This window comes from Camelus bactrianus, chromosome 6 (genome assembly GCF_048773025.1).
Source record: "Camelus bactrianus isolate YW-2024 breed Bactrian camel chromosome 6, ASM4877302v1, whole genome shotgun sequence".
Classification (NCBI taxonomy): Eukaryota; Metazoa; Chordata; class Mammalia; order Artiodactyla; family Camelidae; genus Camelus; species Camelus bactrianus.
In genome coordinates, this window is record NC_133544.1 from 46,879,101 (window position 1) to 46,891,138 (window position 12,038).

The 12,038-nt window shown below is 34.0% G+C and overlaps 2 protein-coding genes across 3 annotated transcripts in view; one reads left to right on the forward strand and one right to left on the reverse strand.

The window, feature by feature from the left end:
• Positions 1–12,038, forward strand: part of MIS18BP1 (MIS18 binding protein 1) — a 40,816-nt gene that overhangs the window by 9,585 nt on the left and 19,193 nt on the right. For both annotated transcript variants that reach the window (XM_074365580.1, XM_045504320.2), the window contains exons 5-8: positions 2,602–2,675; positions 4,379–4,509; positions 7,850–7,937; positions 8,890–9,047. In XM_074365580.1, coding sequence (XP_074221681.1) covers positions 2,602–2,675; positions 4,379–4,509; positions 7,850–7,937; positions 8,890–9,047 — 451 coding nt within the window. The remainder of the gene's footprint in view (positions 1–2,601; positions 2,676–4,378; positions 4,510–7,849; positions 7,938–8,889; positions 9,048–12,038) is intronic.
• FANCM (FA complementation group M) overlaps positions 8,002–12,038 on the reverse strand; it is a 71,785-nt gene continuing 67,748 nt past the window's right edge. Inside the window, exon 24 of the mRNA XM_045504319.2 lies at positions 8,002–8,338. The gene's annotated coding sequence lies outside the window, so the exon portion shown is untranslated. The remainder of the gene's footprint in view (positions 8,339–12,038) is intronic.

Consider the following 12,038-nt stretch of genomic DNA (forward strand, 5'->3'; position numbering starts at 1 on the left):
ATACACGTATTCACAGTTACTATTTCTTCTTTTCTTATTCCACATTGAATATGTTCCACTTTGGACATTTGTAATCACTACTCCATGAAAATTGCTTTTTTCAGGTTAATCAGTGATCTCCATATCACTAAATCTAGTGATGATTCTTATTCCTTATTCTGTCACTCATAGGAAGTTAACACAGTGAATCAGAACATCCTTCTTAAAATGATGTACTGCTTTTTCGTTTAGATTCTAGGCTCTCTCCCCTAATTTTCTACCACCTTACTAGCCATTCTTCTCATTCCCCTTTGCTGTTTTCTCTTCCTGTAATAAACTCTAAATGTTGGAATTCCCTAGAGTCAAGTCCTAGAAACTGACTGACAATACTACACATACTCTCAATACTATTATCATTCAGTATTATAGCTTAAAATTTCATTTCTCTGCTGATAACTCCCAAATAAGTATCTCCAGCCCAGAACATTCTCTTAAACCCTGTTCACATGTGTAATTATCTGTACAGTTTCTCTGTTGACATCCAATAGGCATCTCAAATTTAACATGTCTAAAGCTAAGCTGTTGATTTCTTCCCCATAAATATTCTCCATTGTGTCCCCTATTGGTACATAGCAATACTGTTCCACCAGATACTTAGGTTAAAAGTTTTAGATTCATTTTGTACTCTTGTCTTTTTTCTCACACTCCACATCTAAACCAAGAAGAAATCCTGTTGGCTCTACTATCTTGAATATGGCCACTTACGACTCAGCCACCACCTCCTAGTCCATGACACCGTAATCGCTTGGATTACTACAGTAGCCTTATAGTCTCTCTGCTTTCACTGTTGCCTCCCTCCCCTTCAGTCTGTTTTCTAGATAGAGGCCAGAATCTTTATATGTAGTCAGATTTCTACCCAGCAGCCCCTTAATAAAATATTAAACATGTCACTCCTCTGTTCAGAATTCTCTAGTAACTTGTTATCTCAAGAGAAAACACCAAGCCTTTATCATAGTTTATAGGACTCTACATAATTCAATCCTGGAGACATCCAGCCTCATCTCTTACTCCTTTCAAGCTCCTTTCCCCTCATTGCTGCCTTCTTAGGGCCTTTGCACTTACTCCCTCTGCCTGGAAGAATTACTCCCAGATATCCATATGGCTCATCCCTTATTTCATTCAGTTCTCCGTTCCAAGGCCTTCCCTGACTATCCTATCTAAAAAGCACCTCCAGTTATCTAATGTCTTATACTTGTTTGTAATTCTCACTGCCTGACATTTTACTATTTATTTGTCCATTTGTTTGGATGTCATCACCACACAAGAATGTTTGTTCTAAGGAGGGCAGCTGTTCTATTTCTGGCTAAATCCCCATGCCTAAACCAGTGCTTGGCCCATGGTAGAGCTCAGCAAATCTTTGATGAATGAATATAAATGAACATTTTGATATATAAGCAATATGGTACAGGATTATTGAGCCAGAATTCCTACATTTGTAACCCGTGCTTTTAACTAGCTATGTGTGATATGGGCAGATAATTTAACTAGACTTTATCTATAAAATGAGTTTCTTTATAAAAGGAAGATAATAGTACCTGCCTCCTAGTGTTAAGTGGAAAACATGAGTCAATCTAAGGTGTTTGGAACACTGCCAGGTATTAGCTTTTGTTTTTAATACCATCTCCATCTGGTTGATTCTTTAACATATCTTATAGTTCTAAAACATGTAGAAGTAGGGGGGAAAAAGAACTTTATTGCCTCTTTCCTAAGTCCTTCCTACAATTTTTAAAATTAACATTATTGGGGAGGAGTGCAGTAACTAGAAGTGCCCTTCCATTTTAGTTTCCTGACTTAGCATAAAACTACTACAAGATAATTTGTCTTTATATGTAAGTTTATAATTTTATTTATGAAATAAATGGCTACTCAGTATTTTATGACTTTTATGGCTGTATTTCTCATCAGAAATAGTTCATTATTAAACTGTTATGCAATATAAGCAATAATTTCTTAACATAGATGTTCACAGAAATTTTCCTTTATAATAGAATTTTACTTGTCCCAAAATAAGGAATTCTCTGAGCTGTTCATATGTTTGCTCTCAAACAGAATACTAAATGTAGATTACTAGCAATTACCTTTATAGAAAATTGAATGCAACTCCAAATCAACTTTGCAAAAAAATAAAATGCTCTAATTATGTAGGGATAAGTGTGATGGTGGAATATATACTACACAACTTTTTTTCTCCCAAATTATTGGGTCTTTTGTGAGTTTTAGTATTTTAGTGGAAACCTTAGGATGTTAGGTGATTTTTTTTCCCCTCATGGTTAAGATATTTGACATAAGAATATTTAAAGTAAAGTTGATTCTGGATTGTAGAACAACCTATACAGTACAACCTCAGTTCAGTCTCTCTGCAATCATCTTTTGTTTCATTATATATAAGAGTTTTCACCTTATTGCTATTTAAAACAGGATGTGATTCTTATATAGATGAGCACTAAGGAATCATTTGGATTACTCATAAATTTTTTTCTTTTAATTTAATGTAAATTGATTTTGTAATGCTTATGCTACAATTATTACAGGAAATACATACTTCATTTTATACTTGATTAGGTAGTCCAGCTACAGGAATGGATGATTAAAGTCATCAATGATAACACTGCTATATGTGTAGAAGGAAGATTGATGTAAGTATAATATTTCAGTATTCTTTTAATAAGATTTGTGATAAAATAAGATACTTAATGTGTAAGAGCTTAAAAGGAGATGCATGAAAAATAGCATCTTGCTACAAAACAGACTTCCTAACAAGGCTATAAACTGATGGCAAAAAAGTAAAATGAGTATAACCATGCTTGTTGTAACCAGCTTTCATGCTTTTGCCTGTTAATTCAAGTTATTTTTAAAATAGTGACAGCTCAAATTTGTATACATAGTGCTTTATTTTTTCAGAGGTTCTAATAAGTGGACTGGTATTATCTGCTTAATTATATATGATCAGTTAATATTTACTACATGCATTTCAGTTCGATTCTCACATCTGAACTGGGGCAACCTGATATTAATTATTGATCTAGAAAAGGAATCAAAATTATTTAACACTTTGCCATACAGCTACAATTAAGTAATCATTGGCAATTTCTAGTTCTCCCTACAGTGAAAGCAACATCCAGTGAGTAGGCTTTGCCTAGTTCTGCTACTCTATTAGAACCATTTCCTATTCTTCAAAAACAATTAGTGGTTAGGAAAAAAAATTGTAATAAAAGGTTGTAATAAAACAATACAGGATATCACTGTTCAAGAATACTTACCTGAAAGATTTTAAGTAGAGTATATAACATCTGTCTTGCTCACTTTATACCTGCTTGCCTTGCACCCATTTCCTTAATATCCAGAGGCAGCATTGATTGCCTTTGTTGGAATCCTATTGCTGCTGCTTCTTGGCCATATGACTGGGGCAAATTACTTACCATTTTTCAGTCTCAGTTTCTTCATCTGCACAACAGTGGTAATAGTATTACTTACCTTAAGGGTTATTTTCAGGATTAAATGAGTTAATATTTATAAGACTTTAATAACAGTGCTTTTAGATTACTATTTAAATGTTTGTTCAAAAAAATAAAGCAAAAAAGAACAGAAAACGAGAATATTAAAGTATGATGTGAGTTTTATCATGTTTGACCAAACTAAAGGAACTTAATTTTCTTATGTATTATGCTTATGTTTAGAATGTTTACTACTAGTTATCTAATGAATCAGAGAATCTTCAATACTTACCTAATTGATCTTCATATTTTGTTCTTTCTTTTTTATATTTATTCTTAGTTTCATTTAAGGAAATAAGAAAAGTAGATTTATGGGTCAGTGATTTGATACTGCAGTTTTTCCCCAACTGGAACCTTTTTGATACTTTCCAAAGAGGAAGGTAAAGACATTTGGCTATATAGTGAGGGAAGAAAAAACACAAGATTAGAATAATCCAAACCGTGTAACTGTGAAAGCTAATAACACAGTATAGGCCCTCTGGAGAGGGACTGAGAAATCATCCTTTGGAAGCTTAGCATCAGTGAAGAAGGAGTTGCAAGCATTTTTAGCACTAGATATTTAGAGAAGGACCCTGCTTTCTTGCTAATAATATATTTTATACTAGCAGTTTGGTTTGGCCACAGTACAGTTTCTTGGTACTCTGAGGCTCACACTAACAAAGCAGTTGAGTTCTGTTGCAGTGTTTGGCCCTCAAATGTTTTAAAATTAGATCAATAATTTGTAATGGAGCTAGAGTGCAAATTTATTAGTTTCTATTATAAATTTACATGCTTATATATATGCACTGTGATTACTCGTAAGATGTGAATATTTTGGCTTTAACAAAGCTATTTTTTCCTCCTAGAGACATCACTAACATATATTGGCACAGTAATGCAATTATAGAACGGATTCAGCACAACAAACTTAGGACTTTATCAGGCAACATTTATATATTAAAAGGAAAGATAGACCAGATTTCCATGAAAGAAGCAGGTAATGACTGTTCCTAATTGATGAATTACTGTACTCAGTGAAGCAATTAACCATATTTCTAACAGTAATATACATTTTTTGCTTTCAATTCAGTGTTTTAAAATTATGAATCAAAGCTAAAAATTAAAGAGTTGACAACATTATGTAAAATGTCATACATATAGATCCTTTTCTTCTGTTTCAATCACTCTTTACAGTTTAAGTCCAGTGACTTAAAAAAAATAATTCAAGTGTAATGATCCTTATTTGTGAGGAATTGGTTGTAAGAATATAATTTAACTCCCTAGTTCCGTTCTTTGTTGAACCTGCCTGGTACAACCCCAGTCCTGGTATAACCTAATTTTCTGCCTATGCCTTGCACACAGCTAATGTGACTAAATAAAAACACACCCAAGCAGTCTACTTTAACTTTATGATTACCATCAACAAGTTGTGGTCCGTTAGTGCCACTTGGTATCCTGCCACATTTCCCTAATCCATTCAGTATCCCATCATCTTTGATGACTATTTCATATTTTTACACATCTCCTACCTCCCTTCTCTCAGCTGGAGAGAGGGTAGAAGGAGGAAGGGGAGGACTTGGGCAATAGGAACAATCAAGAAAGAACTTCTCCTCTGCTCTATCTACTAACTGCTTACATCTGTACCTGCTTTTATTGTGGACAGACTGTCCATGTTCCTGCCTATGTCAGCCTCTCTATTTGTACTCTAGCTTCTATCCTCGTCTGTTCAAGGATATCACTCCAGTAATTCTCTCTTTTCCTGTCAAAAAACAAAACAGAACCCACCTCTTTTGAGTAAAAACAGTTGCTAGAATGCATTCATACTTAAGAGTTCATCAGTTTAAATTAATCATATATGTATGCATGTGTGTATATTGCTATATATAAACCTCATGGTAATCACAAACCAAAACTCTAAATAGATAGAAAAAAAGCAAAAAGAATCCAACATAACACTAAAGATAGTAATCAAATCATAAGGGAAGAGAGCAAAAGAGAAAGGAACAAAAAATAACTACAAACACAACCAGAAAATATTGAACAAAATGGCATAACTACTTTAAATGTAAATAGACTAAATGCTCCCAATCAAAAGACATAGACTGGCTGAATGGATACAAAAACAAGACCCATATATATGCTCCCTGCAAGAGACTCACTTAAGATCTAAAGACACATGCAAACTGAAGGTTAGGGGATAGAAAAAGATATTCCTTGCAAACGGAAATGAAAAGAAACCGGGTTAGCAATACTTATATCAGACAAAACAAACTTTAAAACAAAAATTATAGCAGGACACAAAGAAGGACATTACATGATGGTAAAGGGTCAGTCCTTATAGATAAGGAGAACAGATGCTTGCCAGAGGTGGGGAGCAGTGGCAGAATGTGAGGGAGATAAAAAGGTACAGACTTCCAGTTCCAAAATAAATGTCACAGAGATGAAATGTACAGCACAGGAAATATAGTCAATAATGTAATAAATTTTTATATTGACAGATGGAAACTAGACTTACTGTGGTGATCAAAGGACATGTAATCACAGTATTAGGTTCTGCAGTAAACAATATTTATATTGTTATAATGATACAAATACTAATTTTTGATTTATGATAAAATGAGAGGATATAAAGAAGAGATGCAGATATTAAATCATCTCTTGTAACATAAATTTAAAAATTGATTTTTTCCTTTTTATTCTATCTGTATGAGATGATGTTAACTAAACCTATTGTGTTAATCATTTGACAAAATACGTAAATTAAACCATTGTGCTGTACAGCTTAAAACTTATACTGTGATGTATATCAGTTATTTCTCAATAAAACTGGGGTGGGGGGACCATTTTAACCACACTTTCTTCAGCCACTATTGCTCTCATGAAGTGACTCAGAAGACTTGTTACACTTACATCTAATTCCTCTCTATTTCTTCCCCATTTTTTTCTTGAACTCTTTTCAATCATGCCTTAATCCCCAGTTCTTCACCAAAATAGCCCTTATCAGAGTCACCAGTTGGCCCCCACATTGCTTAATCCAGTACACACTTGACACAGTTAATCACACCTACCTTCTTGAAACACTTTCTTTACTTGGCTTTTGGAATACCGTATTTTCATGCTGCCTCAGTCCCTTGTTCTTAGTTTCTTCGCTTACTTTTCTTCTTTGCTTCTAAATGATGGGGTAGACTAGGGCTCTTTCTACACTCAGTGCTGTGCTCATTTCTTTTAGGCTTGAATCTCATTCATATTGTGACAAATGCCAGATTTATATCTCTAATCAAGAATACTTCACTAGCCACTCAATTGATTTTCTATCTGCCCATTTGACATCTCCACTATGAAACTTGATCTTCTCCCTTAAGTTGGCCTACAGTTTCCCCCTCTTTCCATGGTTCCAGTGGCTCATGGATACCCAGGTTCCTTGGATACATCCTTATATCCTCAGTGTCTCTCACACTCACATCTAGTATGTCAGTACATCCTACAGGCATTATTTCCATGATATATCCAGAACCCAGGCCTCTGCTGCACCACTGTGGTCCAGACATTCATTCCTCATCTTTTGTCTAAATCTTTGCTGTAACCTCCTAACTGGTCTCATTCTTTCTCCCCATGTACTTGCACAGACTTTTCTCAAAATGCCAGCTAATTCTGTCATGTTTAAGTAAGTCAAATTCTTTGGCTCCTCCACTCACAATCTTTCTGTAGTTTCCCATCTCATCCAAAGTAAAAGTCTCAGTCCATAAAATGACCCAAGGCCTCATAATCTCCCCTAACTGCCTCTTTTACCCATCTGAGTAACCTCATAGTCCTAGCCTCTCCTCGCTGTACTTCACTGATTTCTCTGTGGTCCTACAAACAGGCCAGGCACACTCTTGCCTCATAGACTTCCAATTTGTTCCCTCTGCTTCCAGTTTTTTTAACCTCGTATTGCCACGTTGCTCACTCCTTCACGTCTTTCAGGACTTTACTCAAATGATGCTATTTCAATGAGAACCTCTCTGTCCTTTTTTGAAATGCAACCTGCCTACTCTCTCCTCCCCCAGAATGAGCATGCTGGCAACCCTATTCCCCTCAACTGCATAATTTTTCTCCATAGCATGAATGACCATCTTACAAATGAGGTATTCTACTTACTGGTTTGCTTTTCTGTTTCACACTAGAAGACAAGTTGTATGAAGGCAAGGAATTTTGTTTTGTTAACTGCTGAATCCTTAGTATCTGTGACAGTGCCTGGCACGTAGTAAGCAATAAGTATATATTTTTAAGTTTTAATGAATTAATGACATTACTTTAAAATCTAGACTTTTAGATCATTTTTTGTTTGTTTATCATAGGTTACCCGGATTCTCTCATAAGGAAATTTATGTTTGGATTTCCAGAAAAGTGGAAAGAGTACATTGATAATTTTTTAGAACAGTTAAGGTAAAGTACCATTTAACTTTTTAAAAAGCAGCTTTATTAAAGTATAATTTACATGTGATAAATGTGTCCATCTTAGGTTTAAAGTTGATGAGCTTTTACAAATGTGTATATTCATATACCCAATGGTTTTAGTTTCATTTCTTGGAAATTCCAGTCTTGAAGCTCTCTTTGATCTTAGACTTTTAGAAGACAGTAACACTCTACTAGAACTTCTGCCATATGGATTAAATCTAAAAGGAAAATAAAATCTTTGACATATTTCAAGGAGTCATCCACAGTCACCTACCCTTTAGGAGACATGTATCTGTTAAACATGAGTCTGAAGTTCTTGGTCCTTTTTTCATTCTTTCGTTCCCTCAGGAGTTCTAAGTGTAAGCTGCTTAGCAGTCACTCTGTCTGCACTGGGAAAACAAATAAGAATTTGATTAATTTGTGCCCCTAAGAACTCATAGGAGATATAGTACAATGTAATAACCTATGACAGGGATTGGTGGTTTTTTCTGAAAAGGGACAGAAAGTATTTTCATGGGTATGCTGCCTCTATCACAACTACTAAACTGTGCCTTTGTAGTGGAAAGGCAACATAGATAGTACTTAAATGAGTGAATGTAGTTGTGTTTTGGTAAATTTTATTTACAAGAACAGGCAACTGGCAGAATTTGTCCTTTAGTTTTCTTGTAATATCAGCTCTAGTAGGAAATAAAAGAGCACAAATAGGAAGAGCTTAAGAGGTCATATTTGAATCTTGTGACTTAAGGTGTTATACTTGAGTTTTTTGTGGGGAAAAGGGTGGAAACTATGAAGACTTAAATAATGTAAGAGTAAAGGTAATCTGCTAGGGGAAAAACGGTTTATCTGAGGGAGTTTCACTTATTTATTTATGGGTTTAGTTTTTGGGTTTTGTATTTTTGACAACCAGTATTAGAGGAAAAATACTATACTTGGTTTTCAGGGCTTGTGAAAAGAAAAAAGGAAAAGCCAGACAAAAACAGAAAACTGAAAGATTTGTCCCTGACATTCGAAAATCAATCAAAAATGGTACAAAGGAAAACAAAACAGATGTGCTCCAAAGAGCCAGCACCACTTATGACCTTGATTGTGATCATTTGGGTATGTTTACTCTTTTCTTCTTTCTTGGTATAGTGGTAAATTCTTAGATGAGCTCCACATTGTTTAGTTGTTTACAATGTAAAATAATACTGAGTTCTTGACTTATATTGCCCTAAAATACCTGTTTTTTCCACTACTTAAGAGGAGAAATTGCAATGTAGATCATCTATAGTCAGTGTTCAGCTTATTTTGTTAAATATTATCTTTTAATTAATCAGAATACCAAGAACACTGATAAACAGCAATGAAAGATGATGTTCTTTCCATTTTTCTAGACCCAAGATATTTAGGCTGCCAGCTTATCTCACACCTAAATTAAAGATGCCTATATTTTTGTACTAAATATTATTCCTGTTTATAGACAAAACCAGTTTGCTTTCATGGAGGAAATGGCATGGTTTTTTTTTGAAGGACCATTGCTATGAAGGTAACTAGCAGAATTGTTCTGCCAACTCTCCACCAAAACTATAATCTGCCTTACATTCCACCTGACCCCAAGCTGAAAAAGGCACTTAAAGGCTTTTCTAGATAATATAATGAGTACAAGTTACTAGACTCTGTTGTATGAATTTATGCCAGTTCTACCTTGACCTTATAAAGAAGAGCTTTACAGACCTTCAAGAGTTTTGGACTGCTTCTGCCAAAAATACTGCACCATACCAGATGTGAATGTACCTGTATGTCACTCTCCTACCCCACCGTACCCCACTCCCCTGTCCCCCAGCCCCTCTGAAGCTATGCTTATCCTTTCTAGTTACAGAGAAAATAACAAATGTGTGGATAACTGCTTGCCTAGAGCTAGCAAAAATTTACTATTTAACTGTTGTTCCAGTTCCCTTTCAACCCTTCTTTATTTTATCAGAAGTCACCTTGTTTCCCATAAATTAGGCATGTTGTTTATTGTCATTGCCAGACCATGTTTAGTATTCTGGAGTCCTGTGGCTACAGCACCTACTATACATTTTTATTCCCAAATTTAAAAATCTCCAAAAGTGTATCTCACTTTCAGTTACTTATTAATCTTATTTAGTCTTAGGTCTTATCATCTCCCTACCCGCCTTCCTTTCACTTATAACACTGTTTTTCAGGAATTTGAGGTAAATTGTGAATATTATTGGTAAAAATATTTGACAATACAAATGTAAAGGACTAAAATTTGGTAAACTATTTTACATGCCAGCTCTGTCCATAGGAAAATCATTTAACAAATATTTTTAAAGCATCTTTTACAGACCTTGATCTTTGTTAGCTATTAAGAACTTAGAGATGAATAAGACGAGATGCCTCCCCTTGGGTTGCTCAGTTTAGGGGAAGATACTCTATTCTGTTTTGGATGTATCGTTTTTCCAGGATGATTCATTAGATTATTGTTTTATGAAACTATTAAGATAATGAGTGTCCTCATGTCACATAAGTTATTTTGATTGGTGGTAGCTGGTGGTGTTATTTTTATTATTGTCATTTTCATTACAGCTTTCCATGGGAAGATGACTAAAATATAACAAAACCACATCTAATGTTAAACAATTAGAGTTATGCAAAGGCTCCCACCAATGATAATATAAGATGATGTAGTTGTGTATATGTATTTTAATGATTTATGTAAGATTTTGTTTTGCATATTTAGTGCTGTAATCTGTATATATTATAGTATTGCTGTTAAAGTGCTATAGTTATCTCTGTTATTATACTTAACAGCATATTATAAATGATTATAATATCAGTCTCCTTCACTATACTGTAATAGTCTCAAGAGCAAGGACCATCCATTGTGTATCTTCAAGTACAGACTTTTATGAAATTAATACTGTAACTTAGTTTTGTGTTCAGTGCGGGTTTTCAGAGTAATTTCATTGAAATCTGCCTACCAGACTTTAGAGTCTTTTCTCTACACATTAGCAAGCTTAAAATTTCATGTTGAATTAAATCCAAAGCTTAATAGTATTTTTTTATATCTTATTTCTTCTAAGTGAAAAGAAATGAAAGTCAAGAACATTTATAAGTGTTTAAAGAAGTAGAGAGGAAGCAGTAATACTTATACTACCAAGTTCGTACAAGTTAGGTTCAAGTATGAAGAACAGGCTGAATCTTTATTCAAATTACTTAATAAAATGGATAAAAATATTCAGAATAAAAATGGTTTGTTCAAAATTAGGAAGTTCAGAATCTTCACATTTCCACTTAAACATTTGAATCAGATTTATATGAGGAATTAGAAGAAAACACTTCCTTCATAATGTGAAGATATATGATTCCATTGAGAAATCTTACAGAAACTTTACTGACTACTTTTTAATGACACTTTTCCATGAACTATATTTTAGGGGCTTTTTTTTCCCCCAGCATTTAGCATTACCCATCAGTCTTTCATTTTGTCATTCATCTTGTAAAATGGCATATAGTGTATATAGGTTGTTGGAGTATTTCACTGTGACAATTGGTGTGATGATTTACAATTCATATATATTTATAATTATAACTGTATAATTTAAAGTTGGAAATTAAATTAGTTTGGCTTCTGGTTTCTTAAGTTTCAAATTTGAGAATTTCTTTCATTTTAATTTATTTTCTTAACCGGTGACACAGTATAATAAAGATTCCTAAGTTCTCTTTCAGTTGTTATCCCATGATGCTTCATGGAGATTTGGGAGATTCAGCAAAAATGTATCTCTTTGCCTACCATCAGGGATGAATATGGGGCTATGCAGATGGAGTTCCATATTCTCCTAATTCTCTTCCTCAACTAGGATAGCTTCTATTCCATATATTACATAACCAAAGAGATTAGCAAACCTAGTAGTTTTCTTATGTCTCCTAAATATTTTACTTCCAAAGAGTTGATTTAACAAATATTTAACATAGACTAACTCCAGGGAAAAAAATCCAAAAATGAAGACAAAGTTCTTACCATTAAGAACTTTTTTCAGTCTAGTTGAAAGATAAGACAAGTGTGTAATTATAATGCAGGGCACACTGTCAAAATGACATTAT